The sequence below is a fragment of the Bos taurus genome, chromosome 15, assembly GCF_002263795.3.
Source record: "Bos taurus isolate L1 Dominette 01449 registration number 42190680 breed Hereford chromosome 15, ARS-UCD2.0, whole genome shotgun sequence".
Taxonomy (NCBI): domain Eukaryota; kingdom Metazoa; phylum Chordata; class Mammalia; order Artiodactyla; family Bovidae; genus Bos; species Bos taurus.
In genome coordinates this window covers 50411993-50436306 of record NC_037342.1, presented here as the reverse complement: position 1 = coordinate 50436306, position 24314 = coordinate 50411993, and the positions used below count along the sequence as shown (strand labels likewise).

The 24314-nt window shown below is 43.5% G+C and overlaps 2 protein-coding genes across 3 annotated transcripts; one reads left to right on the top strand and one right to left on the bottom strand.

Annotated features, from left to right (window-relative positions):
- The first annotated feature begins 3782 nt into the window (after nucleotides 1-3782).
- OR52I1B (olfactory receptor family 52 subfamily I member 1B) lies at nucleotides 3783-4754 on the top strand. The gene has a single exon (NM_001389996.1). It carries the CDS (start codon nucleotides 3783-3785, stop codon nucleotides 4752-4754), a length of 972 nt encoding a protein of 323 aa, NP_001376925.1.
- Nucleotides 4755-9265: 4511 nt separating this feature from the next.
- On the bottom strand, nucleotides 9266-23365 carry TRIM68 (tripartite motif containing 68). Of its 2 annotated transcripts, NM_001205571.1 has the most exons (7): nucleotides 23301-23365; nucleotides 19830-20311; nucleotides 17536-17631; nucleotides 12931-13191; nucleotides 12460-12482; nucleotides 11779-11879; nucleotides 9266-11577 (listed from the first exon to the last, which is right to left on the bottom strand). In NM_001205571.1, exons 2-7 carry the CDS (start codon nucleotides 20253-20255, stop codon nucleotides 11027-11029), a joined length of 1458 nt encoding a protein of 485 aa, NP_001192500.1. In that variant the 5' UTR covers nucleotides 20256-20311; nucleotides 23301-23365; the 3' UTR covers nucleotides 9266-11026. The 2 variants fall into 2 exon arrangements, with proteins under 2 accessions (NP_001192500.1, XP_010810941.2); XM_010812639.3 differs by lacking the exon at nucleotides 19830-20311.
- Between the last annotated feature and the right edge of the window lie 949 nt (nucleotides 23366-24314).

The following is a 24314-nucleotide window of genomic DNA, read 5'->3' as shown; positions in this document are numbered from 1 at the left end:
TTTGTTTTACATTTTTCAAAATCAAACTAATCTTGGGCCTTTTGTTTTCCTTTCAGAATACACTCTATATTCTTCTAACTCTTAAGTAGCCTCTGAGGATTTAAAGAGACAAAGACTCCTTAACCATTAGGCATCTGCCTGTTCTTACAATCTGGAAAACTCTGGGGACCAGAGCACAGACAAAAATCAGTCTCTGGAGAAGTTACAGTGCTTGGCTGCTGGGCAGAGGCCAAGGAAAGCTGGGGTGTCCAGGGGAAAAGTAGGGTGATAGAGAAGCTACAGGGGGAAGAGGACTCTTAATGGGAGGTATTTGAAAATGACAAAACTCACCATGCATCCATGTTGTTCATATATGAGCTCATGTTGCTTGTCCTGAAGGATCTTATATAAATCCCCTTTCTTTTGAGAGGAAGAAATGTGGACATCCAGAGGAAGTCAAATAGAGAAAATTCCAGGGATGTGGGTAACTGACCTGGGGACTGGGTGATGGGCTTGAAGTCTCAAAGCCAGAGCCATCCTAGAAAGGAGGATATAAGCTCTCAACCTCACTAAAATGGGCTGGCCAGGGCTAGTGGGTACTGCTGATAGCAAGTTCACATCCTGGAAATCACGGTACAACTGGGGAGAGAACAGGAACAGGAACACATAACTATTTTGATTTAAAGCTAAGAGAGGAAGCGGTTAGTCTAACTTTGTGATAATCGAGACAGGGTTTTCAGGGACCAGGGGAATTTGAGAGAATAGAAACTGAGCAGTAGGGCTTATTAGAAGCATGTGCTTTTTGTCCTAGAGAGGGGAGGCATTGGTTTATCATAAACACGAAGGGTTTATTTGAGTAAATTATGCATTCCTTCTTTTACCTTTAAGGCAATCTACATTTGAATTGAGTATTTTCAATCCTTTGCTGCTGCTGCTGCTGCTGCTAAGTCACTTCAGTTGTGTCCGACTCTGTGCAACCCCAGAGACGGCAGCCCACCAGGCTCCTCCATCCCTGGGATTCTCCAGGCAAGAACACTGGAGTGGGTTGCCATTTCCTTCTTCAAGAGGTCAGCATAGGTGATTCCATAAGTTCTTAAGTTACCTAATTTAGTTCTGGCAGGGGTTGGGGGAGGTGGTAGACAAGAAAAGACTTCTCAAAGGAGGTAGCTTATGAGCTGACTTTTGAAGAATGAATAGAAATTAGTAAGGCAATGAATACAAAGAACGATGGAAGGTGGAGCAGGAAAACTTTGTCATATGTCAGTTCCTTAAACCTGTGGCCCACTGAGTTGAGAATAATATCAGGCTCTTTTAACACCAGAGCTGGGAACATGTTCCATTCTTTAAATAAGAATAAAAAATTCTCACATATCCTTCAATTTTATTATTGAATTAAGTGATTGTCTAAGTTCTTCTTTAGTGATTGGCTCTCCAGCTCTTCATGTGAATGTCTCTGTAGGGTTGAAGGCAGAGGCAGGTTGTGGGCTGGAAATGTTTTAGAAAAACTTGGCCATAACATGAAGAACAGTGCACCTCAAGAACCAGGAAGCAACTGTATATCTTGATCTGGATAGTAGCCATGGGGGATGTTCATGTCCTCACAGATAAAATTTTATCAACTGTCCATTTTATAGTATGTATATTTTAATAAAAAATTAACCCCCAAATATGAGACCAAGCAGTAACATTAAATGTTTTGGATAAGTAAAATTTAAGACTGAAAGCACTGGATTGAAACAGTGAAAAGTGTTGATGGACTGAAAACATTCCATCAACATGTCACTGATAGAGATAATTGTTGATCTTAGCAAAAAATTTTTCAGTAGCAATAGACTGAAGAGTAAAATAATAAGAAAAAAGGACCAACCAAACCAAATGTCATTGGAAAGGACTAACAAGATATGTAAATGTCTAGCAGTGCTAATCAAGAAGAAAAAGTAATGAGGGAAATGAAGCCTCAAGGGAATGAAAGGTAGGGACTGCTACAAGTTGGAGAGATGGGCAGGCACCAGCTGAGACTGCCCTCAGAAGAAAGGTGGGTTTATACAGAGCAGGGATGCAGAGGGAAAGACCTGGGATCAGAGGTGGGTGGGGGGAGGAGGCAGTCTGGTTCCTCAACCTCTTTTTTGATTCTTTAAGGAATAATGCTTAACCTTGAGTCTGTGGCATCCAGAAAACACACAGCAATCTTAAAGATGTCCTGAATAAATCTTTTTCACTCTGTACCCTTCTCCTTTCATGATCTATCACTGAAGATGTCTCACCCAGTGGCTAGACACAGCAAGGTTCTCTGACACGGTTTGGCCACCTGATATGAAGAACTGACTCATTGGAAAAGACCTTGATGCTGGGAAAGATTGAGGGCACAAGGAGAAGGGGAAACAGAGGATGAGGTGGTTGGATAGCATTAACTCAATTGACAGGAGTTTGAGGAAACTCCTGGAGATAGTGAAGGACAGGGAAGCCAGGCAAGCTGTAGTCCATGGGGTCACTAAGAGTCGGACATGACTTAGCAACTGAACAATAACTACTTTATTCAGTCTGTTCCATTATAAGGCATTTCTTATATTTAGGGTTTTGTCTGTTTCAATGAAGACCACAGTTTGCTATCATATTCTAGAAATTTGACTTTTTAAAAAATGTTTGAGGTCTCTTGTCAAGGCTGCTGTTGGCAGTTAGGTGTGGGGTCAATCAGTGGTAGGCTCTCCAAGGGGCTACCGGAAGGGGCAAATGCATGTCATTGGTTAGCATTGAGAACCAGGTAAATGTTGGTCTAACATTTGATTAACATGCTTGCTTAACAGGAGAAAATGCTACAGCAGCTGATGGGATTCTGAGGCCAGTACTGTCAATCTGATTGATCCAATTTTTCAGGAAGAATCCAAGCCTAATGAGAAACAATCTGAAAGAATCAAGTAAAGAGTGTCCAAGGATATGGAAAGGTCTCAGCCTGAAAGCCTCTTCCTGAGGGGACGGACAGGATGTTATAATTAACAGCAGTCTGGTCTTAAGACTTGGCAAATAAGCACTCATTATTTAGGGTTGCCTGGACACCTGGGATAGAGTTCTTGGGCTTTATTGAGTATTGTAAAGTCAACATAGTCACACAATATCCATGTGTTTACCCACTAGCCTGAGGCCTTGAGAGATCCAGTATCAGGGCAGTGAGGATTTGAGGAAGGAAAAGATGCAGTTTGCGATGTGTTCAACCTCAAGAAGTTCATTGTTTCATTCAACAATGATTAAATATTAGGAACTTATCATACAGAAATAAAAGAAAAACTCTTTCCTCTGATTTCTCATTCATTCAACCATTAGCTATGATGAGTACACATATCTTCTCTTAATGGATCTGGGCAACAGAACTCTGGGTCACACACGTGGTACAAGTTATAAGGCCATGACCAAGACACACATAATTGAATAAAGTCCCAGGCAAAGTACTGGAATGGTCAATTTAGATCCCTCAGAGGTCAGCATAGGAGATTCCATAAGTTCTTAAGTTACCTAATTTAGTTCCAGCAGGGTCTGGGGGAGGTGGTAGAGAAGAAAAGACTTTCCAAAGGAGGTAGCTTATGAGCTGACTTTTGAAGAATGAATAGAAATTAGTAAGGCAATGAATACTGAGAATGATGGAAGATAGAGCAGGAAAAGTTTGTCACACGTCAGTTCCTTAAATCTGTGGCCCACTGAGTTGAGAATATCAGGCTCTTTTAACACCAGAGCTGGGAACACGTCTTAACAGGATTGTATCCTTTTCTTACCTAATTTTATACATTAACAGGAAAGCAGTCTCATCTGTGATGCTGGGGTCACCCAACAACTATACAACAGAAGTCCCTGCCACCTTCATCCTGGTGGGTATCCCAGGTTTGCAGTCTTCACATCTTTGGCTGGCTGTCTCACTGAGCATCATGTATACCACAGCCCTGTTAGGAAACACCCTCATAGTGACGGTCATCTGGATGGATTCCACTCTACAGGAGCCCATGTACTATTTCCTGTGTGTTCTGGCTGCCGTGGACATGGTTATGGCCTCCTCAGTGGTGCCCAAGATGGTGAGCATCTTCTCCTCAGGAGACAACTCCATCAGCTTTAATGCTTGTTTCACTCAGATGTATTTTGTCCATGCAGCCACAGCTGTGGAGACAGGGCTGCTGCTGGCCATGGCTTTTGACCGCTATGTGGCCATCTGTAAGCCCCTACACTATAAGAGAATTCTCACACCTCGAGTGATGCTGGAAATGACTGTGACCATCACCATCAGAGCTATTATATCAATGACTCCACTGAGCTGGATGGTGAGTCATTTGCCCTTCTGTGGCTCAAACGTGGTTCTCCATTCCTACTGTGAGCACATAGCTGTGGCCAAGTTGGCTTGTGCTGACCCCAGGCCCAGTAGTCTTTATAGCCTGATTGTTTCCTCCATTATTGTGGGTTCTGATGTGGCCTTTATTGCTGCCTCCTATATCCTGATTCTCCAGGCAGTTTTTGATCTCTCAAAGAATGCTCAGTTGAAAGCATTAAGCACTTGTGGTTCCCATGTGGGGGTTATGGCTCTGTACTACCTGCCTGGGATGGCATCAGTCTATGTGGCCTGGCTAAGGGAGGACATAGTACCTTTGAGCACCCAAGTGCTGTTAGCTGACTTGTATCTGATTATCCCATCAACCTTGAATCCCATCATCTATGGCTTGAGGACCAAGCAAATACGGAATCGAACATGGAGCTTGTTGATTCACTGCCTCTTTAACCATTCCAACTTGGGTTCATGAACACTTTGTCTGTTGAGCCCTTGAAGATTCCAGCCAACTTCAAAGATGTCTTAGAGTTCTGTGGATCTCGTTTGGTTCACCTGGCAGCATAGAAATTCCAAGATGAAACTGTGGAGAGTATTTTTGCCTATCTTTTCAATTTCTACCACAGATGTAAATGACATAATTTCCTGACAATGCTTTTTATGGTTTCAGTCACCTAGTAACTGAATCAGAGATAAGTTTGGTAGAGTATATAGAACTGGGATTTTTCTTTGCTTAGATTCTGACCAACATTTTCAACTTAGTATCTGACTGAACCCTCTGTAGAAGAAACCAACTGTTGGGTCTCCCATACCTGACTGGTTTCCTCACAATTGTTCATCTTGTGTGATTATATGGAAGCAACTGTTAATATACAGGCCATTAACCTCTGGCCATTGATGAATCCACTCAACATGGGTCACATGCTCACACCTGGACCAGAGTCCATTTCTAGTGAAAATGGACTTTTTTTTTATCTGAGTGGATATAAATATGGGATCACTGATGGTGGCCATTTTCTAACATGAACTTGAAAAGAGAAATCTGTTCCACAGCAAGAGAAGCAGATGAGCAAAATGAGATAAGGAAACTGAGTCTTTGGTTATCTGGTTAAAATTAATTTGGACCACCCAGGTACATATCTCTTATTAAGTTCTATAAGATATGTCTCTATAGCCTTTTAATATATCCACTATTGTAAATTTCCCTGTAGCTCAAACAGTAAAGAATCTGCCTATGAGGCAGGAGACCAGGATTCGATCCCTGGATTGGGAAGTTTCTCTGGAGAAGGAAATGGCAATCCACTCCAGTATTCTTGCCTGGAAAATTCCATGGACAGAGAAGCCTGGTGGGCTACAGTCCATGGGGTCACAAAGAATTGGACATGACTGAGTGACTAATACATATTGTTAAAGCTGGTTGGAATACTTTTATTAGGTTGGTACAAAAATAACTGCGATTTTGCACTGTGTATTTTAAGTCATTATAGCTAGACTAAAATACATCTTTATTGATCAAAATAAGAACAATTATAATCAACACATTTTTACCAAAGAGAAATAAGTTTGTTTATTCCTGTAGTGTAAAAATTTGTGCTTCAAGGTTTGATGAACTCTTTAAAGCATCTTCTGCCTCCTGCTGGTTATAGAATTGTCTTCCCTGCAAAAAGCTGTCAAGAAGCTTGAAGAAGTGGTAGTCAGTTGGAGAAAGGTCAGGCGAATAAGGCAGATGAGGCAAAACTTCACAGGCCAATTTGTTCAACTTTTGTAGCATGGTTGAGTGACATGTGGTTATGCATTGTTGTGGAGTAGAATCGGGTCCTTCCTATTGACCAATGTTGGCTGCAGGTGCTGCAGTTTTTAGCGCATCTCATCAATTTGCTGAGCATACTCTTCAGATGTAATGGTGTTGCCAGGATTCAGAAAGCTGTAGTGGATCAGACTGGCAAGAGACCACCAAACAATGACCATGACCTTTTTGTGGTGCAAGTTTGGCTTTGGGAAGTGCTTTGAAGGTTCTTCTCGGTCCAACCACTGAGCTGGTCTTCGCTGGTTGCCTATGAAACCCACTTTTCATCACATGTCACAATCTGATCTAGAAATGGTTTGTTGTTGCGTAGAATAAGAGAAGACGACACTTCAAAATGATGATTTTTTTGATTCGCAGTCAGCTCATGAGGCACCCACTTATCGAGCTTTTTCACCTTTACAATTTGCTTCAAATGCAAATGACCATAGAATGGTCAATGCTGAGTTCTTTGGCAACTTCCTGTGTAGTTCTAAGAGGATCAGCTTCAACGATTGGTTGCTGTCAACCTTTTTTTTAATTGGAGGTTAATTACTTTACAATATGCTGTCAACTTTTGATGTCTGGCCTCTATGCTCATCATCTTCAGGGCGCTCATCTCCTTTGCAAAACTTGAATCACCACTTCACTGTACATTTGTTAGCAGTTGGGTCAAATGCATTGTTGATGTTGTGGGTTATCTCTGCTGCTTTATGACTCATTTGAACTTGAATAAAAAAGTCCCTTGAATTTACTTTTTGTCTAACATTAGTTATATTGTCTAAAATAAATATAAGCAGCAAGTAATAACTAGCAAAAAATCATAAAGCGATACATGTACATTAAAATGATGTATAAAATAACCACACTTAAGAACGTATCCCAATATCAAATGGTAAATTTCAACAATGCAAAACCCCAATTATTTTTGTACCAACCTAATAGTTATCACCAGCTTTTTGTTTCTAAGCAACAGAGGCTAAGGCACTGTGAGTTTGTTTTTATTTTCCCCTTTCAGAAAATCTTAAACTGAATAAGTCCGTATATGTTAAAAGAAAGATATTTCATATGTAAGAGATATATATTTTTTATTTGGTACATATGAAAATCATAATAAAATATAATTTCCTAGTAAGTGTTGATGGCAAGTTATTGTGTCTGAGTCTTTATCTCCTTTCTATTAATGGGGAAATAATGCCAATTCATAGAGGGTATTGAAGACTAAACTAAAAATGAGTGGAAAAAAAAAATGAGTGGAAATCACATAAAACAACACTTGAAATATTGTATATACTTTAAACATATACCCAAAAGTTTTTAATTTCATACTTTGAAAGTGTAGTCCTAGGCACCATTTAAATGTATTTCTGTGTAGATCAGCATTTATGTCGAAACTCTTCCAAAGTGAAGTGATGCTTAACATCTTAGCAGCTATACCTTTTTCTAATATTATGTACTTGCTTAGAATGTATTTTATTTCTGAAAATCAAAGAAGTAGGAATCCACCTGTAAAACTCAGATCAACCCCTCGCAACCCCATAACATAAAACGATCAAGACGGTGGGATGGTTAAGCATGTTTGGTAAGATTTCCATCTTGACAAGTCTCACTACTCTCTCTCCACAAGCTACCCAGTGACTTAGTTATGCCTATTAAATCTAAGAATTATTAGATGCACTAAAGAATCTGATGGAAAGTGACAAAAGGATAGTCCAGCCTGCATGCAAAACAGGAATTTTTTTTTCTGGCATTTCCGTAAGAACCCTGCCCTGCCAGCTTTGTGTTTCATCCACATTGGTATTCCCTGAAGCCAGATGAGACGTTCTCAAATATCGAACTTCATACTTCCCAAAGTGGGCTGGGACCCTGCCATGGCTACCCCAAACAGAAAACCCTGTGCTTCTTCCAGTATATTCAGATAGGACCTTTGTCCTAGCAGAGGAACATATGCTCATTTAACTAGAGATTGGGACTCTCAGTAGACTCTGTTAGAACTTTAAGAAATTACAGCCAATCTTGCTTGAAAAAAAGGGATATTGGGTTTCCTGTGGAGAGTTGGGAACCCAAGGATTTTCCCTCTGTCCATGTTTTGTAGAACCCAAACGCTTTACCCTTTGAATAGCCTTTTCTCTCAAGGGCCAGCCATTGCAACCCTTGGTTTCTATTTTCTCTGGCAGCAAAACAAAAATGGGCAAAGCTCATCCCTGGCTTGTAGTGAATGATCACACCAACATGGAGGTACAACCCTAGGCATTCTAGGAGCAGTGCAGGCACTTTGCCCTCCACATGGCCACCAGCCTCTTCCCCTTCTGGACTACTCATGTAATTAGCCATCAAATAAGTTTTTGAATGGGAATGCAATTAAATAATATTCAGTCTTTCATGCCCCTATGGGGCAAGAAGAGCTTACTTTTGTTTTGATTCTAGGTATATAGAAGAAAATTCGCTGAACTTAAATATTTACAAAAACATACTCAGTGCCAGAATGGAGCTACAGTGGTGAATTGAACAAATAAGATCCTTATTCTTAGAAGATTATTGTTGGCAACTAGCCTAGAGAAAAGGATTGCCAGATACTTAAGACCTTTTATCTTGCCTGGTCTTAAAAATCAGACATTATGATTAACACATAGTATGTTTAACCTTGTAATTCTTCTAACAAGTAATCATGGCACCCAAATTAACTTATAAATATAAAGACAGAAACAAAACAACAGTCCAAAGAGCACATTACAAATGAACACATTCTATTCCTTATTTCATCCTAAGTCTGACTGACTTCACCCAGCAATTCTTTTTCTAGGAGCCTTCCAAGGTTTGTCTTAAGAAAACCATGGTAAAAAAACAACAGTGTTTCAGTCCCTAGCCTCTCTGAGAAGTTTCCATGGACATAACTGGAAGCACTTCCTACATATCTATTTCTCATGTCTATAACACACTTACCCAGGGAATTCCTCTGCCCGGCCCCTCTGTACACACAAAGACAAAGTCCTTCTCATGTAGATCAGCTCAACCCTTTGCCAGGACCAGGTGTGTGACTTACCAGTTCATTCCCTTCCAGGCAGATGATGGAAAGTTCTCCCACTCTGTGCTAATGCTCAAGGAGCAACTTGAAAGCATGGTGGGTAGAATGAGCTTATTTCTCCATTTTGGCTTGCTTCACCTCCTTTACATGTGAACAACCAATACAATGAAGTCAGAAAGACAATTTATACTATTCTTTATTACAGGAATTATGTTGCTTCTGCATGTCTCTAACCCGTGTCTACTTTGCTGCCCAATCCTAAGTCAACAGTCACCACCTTCAAGCTTAAACTACATCAGAGGTTGTGTTACACAGCATCAATGTGACAATATGTGTATCTTGTAGCCCCTGAAATAGGCAAAGCCCACAGTTTTCATACGCTTGCCTCAGTTTGATTCCAGCACAACTGTTCCCACTTCATACCCTGAAGACCTATAATGAATTAATTTCACCACACACACAATAGCCCAGATATGGTCTTAATTCACCTTCATTATTATATATAGCTTTTTGTGCCTAGTCCTATTCTTTATCCCCGTGCTTTCCTCCTGCTTTCATTTGTCACAGATTTAGAGAAGATAAAGGCAGAATATTATGTAGTTACTAGAACTATGAACATTCCCTTGGTGACATACAAAGATCCAAATTTTTGCCCAAGGAGATTATGGGTGAGCCTTCCTTTCAATGCATTTGTTTTACATTTTTCTTTGTATTATTTCTAGTCTCTACCCTGATGTCACAGTCCCTGTTCTAACCCAAAGACAAACACATACCGATGTTGAATATATTACAGTGGCCTGAATTTCCCAGGCAGGGCATCTTTCTATTGAAGGGCAGGACTGTCAGAAAAGGTGCTAGGAAACTAAGGCAGTGCTGCAAAGATGCTGGGAAAAGGCAAGATGGGAAGGTCACCACAGGCAAAAGCCATGGCTTGCCTTCCTTGTCCCTGAGAAAGGAACAAACGTTCAGGATGGATCTGAGATATTCACAACGACTCTGTGAGGTAGGAGAGGATGCAGTTACTACGCCCATTTTCCCACTGAGGATACTTAAAATCTTTCAAAGACTGGGGTGTTCAGACCTGAATGTAATGAATGATATGCAGCCATGTGACCTGAGAAGTGAGCTCATCAACTTTGTTTCATTTGAGTGTGAGAAATACTTATATTATCTATGTACTCTTCTCTCCACACCTCTGTGAGAAATAACTGGCTGTATTAAGGCCATTTCAGTTTCTTCATCCATGAAGTGAAAATAGAAACAAAGGTTCATAGGTTTCTGATCCTGATATTAGACTGATATCAGATAGTAAACCTGACTGGGACACAGGTTTACTTAGAGTCTGAGATAGCGACTCGCCCAGCTTGTGCTCAGAGAGGGGACAGCCACTGTGGGGGATCTGGGCAGTCAGTGACACATTTCTCCAGTTGGGAGGTCAGAGTGCTGGGGTCAAACATGGGTGCTCAGAGGTGGCAAACCTCAGGTGAAGCATCCTCCCGCTGGTGTTGGCACAGTAACCAGCTCTGGAGATGGACAGGATTCTTCTGGTTATTGGTAAACCTGACCCAGTGGGTTTCCTGAAGGTGAGATCTACTTCATTATCCTCATTGAATTATGGTCCTGACACAGATGTGACGAGGGATGTGACCTGCAGAAAGGACTGTCTTGATCCTTAGGACCACTGTGATCCTCACCAAAAGGCTTGTTACACTTCCCACAGGGCTGCAATGCTCCTCTGGCCAAGCCTCGGCTTTTTAACAAGTGATTTAGTGGGAGATGTTGGCCCAGGAGTGAGAGACCACTGGGTCAGGCAGTGGAATCCCTGGGTTCCAGGCTCAGCTCAGTTCTCTGGGCAGGATCACCTCACCAGGGGCAGGGTCTTCCCTTCAGACCTCTGTGGGCCAGGTGAAATTCCAAGGCCTCTGGCTAAAACGGTGGCTTAGTCTTCCCCGTCCAGGGAGCAGATGGCCAGGGGAGCGGTGTTGTTGGCTCCGATGCTGTAGCAAGGGCTGAAATAGGGCAGGAGGCGCCCAGGGAAGGGGTAGTGGGGGAAAGTGAAAATGTGGGAGCCATTGTCAGTCACGTTGTAGAAGGAGATGTCATGAGCCTCATAATCCAGGAAGACTCCCACCCGGCGGGGAGGGACGGGCAAGGATAGGAGGGGGTACTCATCAGTGCCTGCCCGGTACTCATTGCCCTTCCTCAGCCTGATCACCCAGAATCCATAGTGGGGGGATAAGAAGACCACCTCCTTCCGGTCTACGTTCTCCTTGCACACGCCCAGGCCCCATTCGGACCTGTCTCCCACCTCCACCTCCCAGTAGTGCCGGCCCGAGGAGATGCACTGACTGCCCAGGACAATGTTGTAGCGGTAAAATCTTTCAGGGTTGTCGGGTAGCTTCTGCTTGGTGTCTCCATAGCGCACACATTTCCTGTCCTCAGACACGATGAGGCGAGAGTAGGCAGTGTCTGGATCCAGCCGCACATCCGCTGAGGAAAAAGGTCTTGGTTGGTACCCTGACACAGAGTGAGGGGGCTTGGGTGACATCTCTGTGACAGATACAGCCACAGATTTCCTCCATGACGGGTGAGTGTGAGGGTGAGGACAGATGGGGCATCCAGAGGGCACTGGGAGATTTCATTCCTTGGGGAGGGGATCCACTCCCCACAAGCCTGCCCTGCTCTCATTACCTGCATATGTCTTCAGGATCTCTCTGAGCCCCAGCACACGGCAGTCTGTCTTCAGTTCCAGGGAGACTGGTTCTGGTCTCTGCAGACTCCAGGAGTTGCTCCTGGTAGATGGGAAAGGCCTTGGGGTTAGCAATCCTGTCTCTGCCAAAGGGTGGGGCCTTCCCTTAGTACAGGGGAGGGGGCTTGGCTAGGGATGGAGTCAGTGAGCTGCCTCTCCTCACAACACCAGGCAGAACAGGGAGGTGATGATTGTTTGACTGGGCCGAACAGTCTATGGCACAGAGAGATAATCACATTCCTGGGCCGTGGGAAGGATTAGGTATGACTCTGACATTGGGAGAGGCAGAGGTGCACAGCAGAGGAGAAGGGCTGGTATGCAGACTCAGAGGATGAACGCTCACGCAGACACCTGTAGGCACTCCCTCTCCTTGGGCCACCTGCTTAGGCCACCACACATTTTATAGCTCTCACCGAAATTCTTATTGGTAGTGGTTGAAATGAATTTGACCAAGTAATAATACAAATTAAAAAAAGAAAGATGTTCAAAACTTCTTTATCCAATACAACAGAATAGGGAGAAGGTTACAGACCAGCACCCACTTTTCTGTAGGTACTTGGTCTACGTTCCCTCCCCATTTCTAGCTCTGTCCAGGCCCCACTATCCCAAAGATGGAAACATACCTGTTCAAGACTTCCTGAATACCCTGGAAGGAGAAAAAGAAAGGCAGCACATGAGTATGCCCTATTCCTCAAAGGGACCAGACAGACACAGAGGTCTCTCTATGGAGAGGGAGGTAGAGAGCTGGAGAGGAGGCATGCAGGAGTAGAGGGGAGGAGCCTACAGGAGTGGGCAGGGCAGCCCTAGCCCTCTTGCCAGATTGGCCAACCTCGGGCTCCATCTCAACTCTCTGACCAGAGGGGAGGAACAGGTATGAGGCAAGAGCTGCCTAAACGATGCCCATCTAGGAGGCTGCGAGGCCATTCACCAGATCAGGGTATGGGAACAACTGGTATTGATGGTGGGTAACAAGATCCGTGCTGGCTGGCCAAGTGCTGACAGACCCTATACTGAAGACTAGGCAATCCCCTCTCTCAGAATGCCAGGCTACCTTCAGGTCTGGCTCAGACTTCCCAGGAAAACCTGCTCCTCACCTGCAGCATCCAGCGGACAGGCCTCTGAGACCTCTCTTCCAGCTCTGCGATCATCCTCCATAGAACCCGGCTCTGCTGGATGAGTGCCTCATGATTCAACTCCAGTTTCTGCATGGTCTCCCTTTCCTCCTGCTGCAGGCTGGCCAGAGCTGCAGCAGCCTCCACCTCCAGCAGCCGACCTGGTGGCTGTTTTTTCTTTAGTAATCGCCGATATTTCTCAAACTCCCATATGATGCTCTGCTTTCGGGTTTCCACCTGTATCTGCACAGCCAGGATTCGAAATCAGCACAAAAAACCCAAAAGTTAGTAGAAGGAAAGGTCATAAAGGTCAGAGCAGAAATAAATGAAAAAGAAATGAAGGAGACAGTAGCAAAGATCAATAAAACTAAAAGCTGGTTCTTTGAGAAGATAAACAAAATCTGACAAGCCATTAGCCAGACATCAAGGAAAAAAAGGAGAAGACTGAAACCAATAAAATTAGAAATGAAAAAGGGGAAGTTACAACAGACACCACCAAAATACAAAAATCATAAGAGATTACTACAAGCAACTATATGCCAATAAAAAGGATAACCTGGAAGAAATGGACAAATTCTTAGAAAAGTATAACCTTCCAAAACTGAACCAGGAAGAAATAGAAAATATGAACAGATGAACCACAAGCACAGAAATCAAAAGTGTAATAAAAAATCTTCCAACAAACAAAAGCCCAGGGCCAGATGGCTTTACAGGTGAATACTACCAAAAGTTTATAAAACAGCTAACACCTATTCTGCTCAAATTCTTCCAGAAAATTGAAGAGGAATAAAAACTCCCAAACTCATTCTGTGAGGCCACCATCATCCTGATACTAAAACCAGACAAAGATGCCAACAAAAAAAGAAAATTACGGGCCAATGTCACTGATGAACATAGATGCAAAAATCCTCAACAAAATTCTAGCAAACAGAATCCAACAACACATTAGAAAGATCATATTTATGATCAAGTGGGCTTTATCCCAGGGATGCAAATCAATCAATATGATACACCATATTAACAAACTGAAAGATAAAAACCATATGATCTCAATAGATGCAGAGAACGCTTTTGATAAAATTCAACACCCATTTATAATAAAAACTCTCCAGAAAGTAGGCATAGAAGGAACATACCTGAACATAATAAAGGTCATAGATGATAGATCAGATCATATCAGATCAGATCAGTCGCTCAGTCGTGTCCGACTCTTTGCGACCCCATGAATCACAGCATGCCAGGCCTCCCTGTCCATCACCAACTCCCGGAGTTCACTCAGACTCACATCCATTGAGTCAGTGATGCCATCCAGCCATCTCATCCTCTGTCGTCCCCTTCTCCTCCTGTCCCCAATCCCTCCCAGCATCAGAGTCTTTTCCAATGAGTCAATTCTTCGCATGAGGTGGCCAAAGTACTGGAGTTTCAGCTTTAGCATCATTCCTTCCAAAGAAATCCCAGGGCTGATCTCCTTCAGAATGGACTGGTTGGATCTCCTTGCAGTCCAAGGGACTCTCAAGAGTCTTCTCCAACACCACAGTTCGAAAGCATCAATAGCAAACATTATTGTTAATGGTGAAAATCTGAAAGCATTTCACCTAACATCAGGAACAAGACAAGGGTGGCCACTCTTGTCACTATTATTCAACATAGTTTTGGAAGTTCTAGCCACAATAATCAGAGAAGTAAAAGAAATTAAAGGAATCCAGATTGGAAAAGAAGAAGTAAAACTGTTTGCAGATGACATGATACTATATCTAGAAAACCCTAAAGATGCCACAAGAAAATTACTAGTGCTAATCAATGAATATAGTAAAGTTACAAGATATAAAATTAATAGATAGAAATCTCTTGCATTCTTATACACTAACAATGAAAACTCAGAAAGATAAATTAAGGACACATTCCCATTCACCATTGCAACAAAAAGAATAAAATACCTAGGAATAAACCTACCTAAAGAGACAAAAGACCTGTATGCAGAAAACTGTAAGACACTGATGAAAAGAAATCAAAGATGACACAGACAGATGGAGAGATATATCATGGTCTCGGACTGGCAGGATCTTGTGAAAATGATTATACTACCCAAAACAATCTACATATTCAACGCAATCTCTATCAAACTACCAATGATATTTTTCACAGAACTAGAACAAACATTTTCATAATTTGTATGGAAACATAAAAGACCACAAATAGCCAAAGCAATGTTGAGAAAGAAGAATGGAGTTAGAGGAATCAACCTTCCTGACTTCAGATTATACTATAAAGTTATAGTCATCAAGACAGTACAGTACTGGCACAAAAACAGAAATACAGACCCACACACCCATGGGCACCTTATGTTTGACAAAGGAGGCAAAAATATACAATGGAGAAAAGATAGTCTCTTCAAGTAAGTGGTGCTGGGAAAATTAGGCAGCTATGTGTAACAGAATGAAATTAGAATACTTTCTAACACCATACACAAAGATAAACTCAAAATGGATTAAAAGACCTTAATGTAAGACATAAACTATAAAACTCTTATAGGAAAACATAGGTAGAACACACTCTGACATAAATCACAGCAAGATCCTCAAAGACCCGCTTTCTAGCATAATGGAAATAAAAACAAAAATAAACAAATAGAATCTAATTAAACTTAAAAGCTTTTGCACAGCAAAGGAAACTATAAACAAGGCGAAAAGACAGCCCTTGGTATGGGAGAAAATAACAGCAAATGAAACAACTGACAAAGGATTAATCTCCAAAATATACAAGCAGCTCATGCAGCTGTATACCAGAAAAACAACCCAATCAAAAAGTGGGCAGAAGACCTAAACAGACATTTCACCAAAGAAGACACACAGATGGCTAATAAACACATGAAAAGATGCTCAACATTGCTGATTATTAGAGAAATACAATCAAAACAACAATGAGGTATCACCTCACATCTGTCAGAATGGTCATCATCAAAAAATCTACAAACAATAAATGCTGGAGAGGGTCTGGAGAAAAGGGAAACTCTCTTGCACTGTTAGTTGGAATGATATAGCCACTATAGAGAAAAGTATGGAGATTCCTTAAAAAACTATGAATAAAACCACCAAATGACCCAACAATCCCACTACTCAGCATATACTCTTAAGGAAACCATAACTGAAGACACATGTACCCCAATGTTCATTGTAGCACTATTTACAATAGCTAGGATATGGAAGCAACCTAGACGTTCATTGACAGATGAACAAAGAAGTTGTGGTACATATACACAATGGTATATTACTCAGCCATAAAAAGGAACACATTTGAGTCAGTTCTAGTGAGGTGGGTGAACCTAGAGCCTATTATACAGAGTGAAGTCAGTCAGAAAGAGAAAAACAAGTATCATATATTAATGCATAGATGTGAATCTAGAAAGATGGTACTGATGAACCTATTTGCAGGGCAGCAACAGAGATGCAGAGACAGAGAAGAGACTGGTGGACACGGTCACAGAAGAAAAGGGTGGGATGAATTGAAAGAGCAGCACTGAAACATATACATACCATTTGTAAAACAAATAGCCAGTGGGAATTTGCTATATGAAGCAGGGAGCTCAATCTGGTGCTCTGTGAGCAGAGGGGAGGGATACGTTGGCAAGTAGGAGAGAGGTTCAAGAGGGAGGGGACATATGTATCCCTATGGGTGATTCATGCTGATGTATGGCAGAAACCAATACAATATTGCAAAGTAACTATCCTCTAATTGAAAAAAAAAAAAAAAGAAATCAGCACAGATACTGGTTGTATAAGGGCCACCCAGGATTGAGGACACTGGCATGTACATATACACACACTCTGAAATGTTTTGGTACCAACTGTGTGCCAGGCACTATAAAGGCAAAGATAAAGGATATTTTTCCTACTTTCCTATTCCCACAGCTCCAGGACATGCTCCTTAAGTCCCTATTACTAACTCTTATTAACCCCAGTAGGGCTCAGGATACTATCTTGGCACTCTATGTTCTAGATCGGTTTCCATTTTCAGAATAATATATTCAGTTTTCAGAAGCATTACCCTTAAGCCTCTAAGACAGTATAAAATTACACTGTTAGTTGCTTTTGTTTCTTACTGGTGTCATATCAATTCTTCATGCTGTTTTAGATTGATTCAATGCTACCTCCCGTTGATTGAGATAGTTTGACAGTTACAGGCCTCGAGTTTATTTCCAAGCTGATTTTCCAATATTTTAATTACTTAACTTTTAGTAAATATGCTTTAGCTGAGGAAACAGAAACAGAAACTATGCTCTACTAAGCATTAAACAAGTCACACTTCTGTGAGCTAAAGTACGTGTGAGGTATGCACTTTTCCATTCTCACATATGCAGATATAAACCCAGAGGTTCTCCCTATATCACATTCAAGGAACTTCAAAGCAAGTGGCTCCAAGGTTTGCTTAAAGCTGCACACCTGGTACAGAAAGCTGTATGAGGACCCCAGGCTTTCTGACCTCAAACCCCATATTCTGCCTCACAGGGATAAGGAGGGGGCCATGAGGAAGCCAGCTTCAGGACAACACAGGGACCATACAGACTCTTTTCCTCAGGGGGCAACTTGCCTTCCAGTTGGCAGTTCGTTTCCTCTCACCAACTTCCAGCTTCCAGGCCTCTTCCTGCTCTTTCTTCAGATGTTCCAGAGCCTCATGGAGTTTCCACTGAAAGAGATAAAAACCTCATGAGGCCACCTTGGGCAGCCTGCGTGGATTGCCAGGCTTCCAAGCATTGGCAGGTGATGGGAAAACAAGCATTCCTCAGAGGATGGGCCAGAACGGACGCTGGGAGAAAAGGGAAGCCACAGAAGATTCCTGCCCAGATGACAGCCAAGGTCTTTCCATCTGAGAATCATTTAATCTCCCACTTAGTCTCTAAGTTTCTGTAAAGTAGAAGAAAAGATCTGTTTCCAACTTTGCCAGAAAACTACCTTGGACTTTTCCTATGCATGACTCTCCTCATACTCTCCTGTCTTGTTACCCTACAGCCTCCTAAACATTGTTATTCAAAGTGTGGCCCAAGTGTGTCAGCAGCATCAGTATCACCTGGGATCTTGTTAGCAATGCAGGACCTTGGGCTTCACCCTGCTGCTACTGCTGCTAAGTCACTTCAGTCATGTCCGACTCTGTGTGACCCCATAGACGGCCTCCCACCAGGCTCCCCTGTCCCTGGGATTCTCCAGGCAAGAACACTGGAGTGGGTTGCCATTTCCTTCTCCAATGCATGAAGTGAAAAGTGAAAGTGAAGTTGCTCAGTCGTGTCTGACTCTCAGCGACCTCATGGACTGCAGCCTACCAGGCTCCTCCGTCCATGGGATTTTCCAGGCAAGAGTACTGGAGTGGGGTGCCATTGCGTTCTCCGGGGCTTCACCCTAGACCTCCCTGAATTAGAATCTGAATTTTTGCAAGATCCTTGCTTGGTTTATATGGACGTTAAAAGAGTACTATCTTAGATACTAATGCAAGAGATTACTACTGGAAAGCATAAAGTAATCTTATAACAATATCAACCATTTTATTAAAGATTTACCAATAAAACTGAGGCTTAGAGAGTGATCTATTCAAAGTTATTCAGCTGGTAAATGGCTGGGCTGGGATTTAACTTAGCTCTTTAATTCTTGTGTGTAAGGTATATTGCCTCCCTATTCTAACACTTGCAAAACAAAATAAACTTTTAATTTTTCAGAAATTCTCTTTGCAAAGGAAAACAGCTAAATCAGGGATTCATCTAACACTTTTACCTTCTAATCTCAACTTTAAGAATTAAGACCAGTAGAGGATCAATGTATCACAGAATCATTGGGATAATGATTCTGATAAAGATGTCAGCCTGGGTGTTCACTGGAAGGATTGATGCCGAAGCTGAAACTCCAATACTTTGGCCACCTGATGCAAAGAGTTGACTCATTGGAAAAGACCCTGATGCTGGGAGGATTGGGGCCAGGAGGAGAAGGGGACTACAGAGGATGAGATGGCTGGATGGCATCACCAACTCGATGGATTTGAGTTTGAGTGAACTCTGGGAGTTGGTGATGGACAGGGAGGCCTGGCGTGCTGCGATTCATGGGGTAGCAAAGAGTCAGATATGACTGAGCGACTGAACTGAACTGAACTGATGGACATCTAAGGAAAAAGAAGTTAGAAGTCAATAAGGATAGCAAAAAAAAAGGAGCAGTGTGTGTGTGTCAGAGATGGCTTTCCCCACATCCCCCCAATAAATAAAAGGTAAGGAGATGAGAAAGAACACTAGGTAAGGAGAAAGAAGACTTGAGTTCTAGTCTTTGAGCTTCCTTTCACTAACGTAAGCCCAAAGGGACCCTACAACATGAGATCAGACAATCTAACTCAATCCTAAATGACTCTGCCATGGTCCTTACTAGCTCTAAAACCAATGATCATGATCTCAGATTTCCAAGCCTTCATTTCTGTCTATAAAATGAGGAGTTTAAAGTGACTCACCTGATATCAAAAGATTATTTGTGGCATTGCTAGGAGTTTGCAGGTTCTAATAGGTACAATCTTGATGACCTCATCCAAGGCACCCAGAACCCCAGCTAACCCAAACTGGTCTCCCTCAAATTCTCAGTAAGGATAGCAAGTTTGGGTTAGGCATTAAGGCCTGTGGGATCAAGAAAGGGGTGGGGGTAGGTTTGGAAGTGGGAGGGAAGGAAGAAAGGTCATAAAAGCAAGGAGAGGTGCAGCTCACTGGATCAGGCACCCAGGACCTGATGGTGTGAGAAGTCAAAGGAATCAGTTCTCATCTTGTCTCTGGGGCTCCCTCTCAAGTTCTTGATCTAGAGATAGCCAAGCGAGGGGCAGGGGAGAAACTGGATTGGGGATGGGGATTGGCCTCCATCTCCCACCTTATAATCCCAGGCGACATCCTCCATGGGCACGACACTGTGGGCCTGATGTTCAGGGGACCGGCTGCAGGCCTCACACACGATCAGGCCGTCCTCTTTGCAGAACATCTTCAGCTGTTCTCTGTGGGGCTCGCACATGTCAGCCCTCAGCCCCATTCCAGGATGTAGCCCCAGCCGGCGGACTTTTTCCACAACATTGGCCAGCTGCCAATTAGGCCGCAGGTTCCTGGGCTCGATGGGAGCCCGGCACAGGGGACATGAGTAAGCCCAGTTCTGGGATTCTCCTGGGACCTCCCAGAGTCCTAAGAGACAGCTGTGACAGAAGCTGTGGCCACAGTCGATGCTCACAGGCTCCTTCAGGAAGGTCATGCAGATGGGACAGGCCACTTCTTCTACTACAGCTTCCATCAGTGTTGCGGGATCCATGGTTCCTGTCACACCCTCCACAGAACATGAACAAAACCAGGCGGAGGCACTGAAGGCTGAGAAGGAAAGAAAGACAAATAAGAGAAAAAGGAGCAGAAGAGCAGCGGGAGCCGTAATAGGAATAGGTAGTGACTGAAAACAACAGCTGCCTCATTTGGATCTTTTATGGTGGTGGTTTAGTCACCAAGTTACGCCTGGCTCTCTGTGACCCCATGGACTGTAGCCTGCCAGGCTCCTCTGCCCATGGGACTTCCCAGCCAAGAATACTGGAGTAAGTAGCTATTCCCTTCACGGACCCTGTTTAATAAGCACTGGCCTTCCCAACTGAATCTGACTGAGTCACATTTCTCACATCACAGAAGGGGCATTTGGGGATTTCTGAGAATTGGGATGTTGAGAATTCTCGTTTCCATTTGCCTCATCATCTCTGACCTCCTCAGGGTTCACTGGCCAGACCATTCTCACTCTACCTCTATCATGCTCTGCAGAGTAACATTATTCCTCTTGAACTTGGGTGAATTCAAGAGAACTTAGCCATGTGGTGTTTCAGTAGCCAACTAAGGTCAGAAATACCCCCAGCCTCACTCTCCAGGATGTTTCTATGTATATTTACGTCAAGATGCAGAAAAGTTAATATGCCAGAAGCCCATTGCCTATAGGCTCATTTTGTTTTCTTGTGATGCACACTGAAGTGTAAGGAAACCACCAATATTTCCCCACCTCCTGTAAACCTCTGCCCACTTTTCCACTGCTAACATCCACTCAGATGCCCAGACAATCTCCTCAGTGATATGTTAGAAGCAGATATGGATAAATAGCCCTTGGAAGATAAAAACAAAGGTCATCTGATGATAATTAAACCCATTATTGATGATTCACTACTCCAGCAAGAGACCTGAGATTTCTGCCCAGGCTATATATGTATACAAAGGAACAGTGGTAGGCTCTTGGTACAGCTGGCAATATGTATTTGTTCACTGTGCAAGTGTGTATTACCTGCTAGTCTATAAAGGGAAAAGCCCTGATGGTCTTAGTCACCATTGTATCCTGAGGACCTAAACAGTGCCTGCCATGCAGTACTGCTACATATAAATATTTGACCTAGACACAGAAAATAGTTCCTAAACCCCAAATGCTTTTATAACTAGTTAGGGAGTTGAGAGCATACTATACGTTAGTAATAATAGCAAACACTCCTTGAACATACTATATGCCAGGCATTCCTTTCCTTTGAGCTTTTTAAATGAACTGACTCAATGTATTTCACAACCCTAAGTAGAAATCATTACTCTACTCTTACCATATTACAGATGCTTGGTCCTGGGCTCCATCATTCTATCCTGGGCAAAGTATCTAATCTCTCTAGCTTCAAGGACAATAAAAATTCAACAGAACAGAGAAATCACGGTGGTTTAGGGTAGTTCAGTAAGGCTTCCTGCAGAAGTGGGGCAATAAGTAGATTTTGAAGGACTGTTACAGGCAATCAGCAGGTCTCGCCTTCTCAATGGCCTCCCTGCCTCTTGCTTTTCCTCCTCCCACTGTCACTACCACACTGTAGGATCAGTGTCCTAAAAGCTTGTCTTACTGTCACTAACCTACCGAACAGCCTATCCTGGTTCCCCAGGCCTCATTCCAACAGGAAGTTCCCTCTTGACGCTGAAACAGCCCTGTCAAGTAAACGGGGAAACTTCCACACTTTCTTGCAGACCCCCCATATCCATTCATTCCATCCCACTTGGATTCCTGCTGTCCTTCCAGCTTGAAATGACCTCCAAATTCCTGCTCTGAATGTCATTTGACATCTATGTGTCTTACTTCCCACAGTACAAGTTTCATGACGATAGAGACATAATCTGTTTACTACCACATTCTCAAGGCCAAAAACAGTGCTCAAATATTTTTGAATACGTGAGAATTAAATGTAAATGTTGAGGTCCACCTGTTAGAAGGCCGTATATGAAAGAAACATCAACATCCTCATCTAAAACGGAGGGGCACCAAGAGATACCAGCTACACAACAGACATTGATATCTATGATTTATAGCTACAGAGGACCAACAAATGAATAAAAATAGCTACTGAAAACTGAGAAGATGGTAGCAGAAGGGAAGTCGGGTAAATACCAAAATGATAAATCAAGAAAATAGGATGGAAGCATCTTATTTAGAGAGCCATCAGTTCAGTTCAGTCGCTCAGTCGTGTCCGACTCTTTGCGACCCCATGAATCGCAGCACGCCAGGCCTCCCTGTCCACCACCAACTCCCGGAGTTCACCCAGACTCACGTCCATCGAGTCAGTGATGCCATCCAGCCATCTCATTCTCTGTCGTCCCCTACTCCTCCTGCCCCCCAATCCCTCCCAGCATCAAAGTCTTTTCCAATGAGTCAACTCTTCGCATGAGATGGCCAAAGTACTGGAGTTTCAGCTTTAGCATCATTCCTTCCAAAGAAATCCCAGGGCTGATCTCCTTCAGAATGGACTGGTTGGATCTCCTTGCAGTCCAAGGGACTCTCAAGAGCCATAGAAAGCTCTAAACATAAAAAAGTTAAGTGATGGCCTCTGCAAGTCTCTGCAAAAAAGGGATTTAGGGCTAGTAGCTATTGCCTTATTATTTTGTTTTTATTATACACAAATTCCTCGGACAAAACTTTAATTATGAAACGTTTAATTGCTTCAACCTTGCGTTTAGCAGAACCGGGCCCTCAAGGAAAGACGTTTGAGAGGAAAGGGGGCGGAGCCTGAAAGAGACTCGAGAGGTGGGGCCAGAGAGGGAGGTGGTGACCTCCGCGATTCGGGAGCAGAGGGGGATGGTAACTTCCGGGGCACAGGATGCCAGGCAGAGCGCCAGGGCACAGGGCGGGTGAGGGCAGAGTAAGGCTGATCGCTTGCAGGACCTCTGAAGAGTCACAACTGTCTACCCACCTCCCTCGTCACCCGGGACTAGCGCTTCGAGGCGGAAACCGAAAATGGAGACGCCCAGTTGGTTCCCATGGTCGAGTCTCCGCAGCGTCCGAAGCGCTTGGCCACGCCAGAGAGGCACTTACCGCTGGCCCGGAGACGAAGACCTCAGCAGCGTCCACCTCTTCGGCCGCCTTTCCCGCAGCGCTCTGAGGCCCCGCCCACAGGGAAGGAGCCAATGAATGGCGTGCAGGACCTGGCGTCGGGATCCGCCTCGCCGGCGGCATCTTTGGGGAATCAGCCAATCACAGATAGGGATCGGGAGAATCCTAGCCAGTCGGAGCAGGGGACAGGGCTGCGCCCACCTCTCGCCCATACGGTGTATTTTGTGTTTTTCTGGCCCCTTCCCCTACTCAGAACGCTTTAAACTGTAGAAGGGCCCAGGAGTCAGTCGAGGACCGGTCGAAGGGGTGAAACTCCAGGATGAGGCCGTTCAGGCTAGGCAGTAGCAGAAGCCCAGTTAGCCCCCGGGTCAAAGAACCCCTTGCGTCTTACGCTTCCGCTCTGGATGACTAGTGGTTCTTCTGGGTGAACGTTGTTCCTTCCAGGTGGTAGCCCTGGACCTAATAGTATTCCTTAGCCACTTTTCTACGTTAAACTCAGCACCCTATGAGATCAATCAGGTCTGGTTCTGTGACCCAATTTAGTGCAGGGCTGGGCACTGAAAATGCAATAGACTTTGTAGTTTCCTGCAAGATGAGCGACCTCTCCTGGCTCCAGATGGTGGTTTCTCATTAAAAAAACCCTGGGCTTTCTGGCAAGCTCTTATCCTTCAGTACTTCAGCAGGCAGCCTCTCATCACTATTGCCACAACCCCGCTTTACAATTAGAAACAGATGGTGGGAACTGGCGGAGTGTAAGTGGAATTCCTCTTTCGAAACTTCTATAGAAATTGGAAACAAAACAAAAGAAAACAAAACAAAACAAGGGGTGCTCGACCCTCACAGAAACACATAGACTGCTACTTAAGGTGATGATTTCTTTGTAGTCTCTGCACCTTGTCCTTTACCTGATACTTCAGTATTTACTGGATAAGCAAATAAAGGCACACACTGTTTGCATTGAAAATAACCAGGAAATCCTCCCAGTTGAAGCGTAGT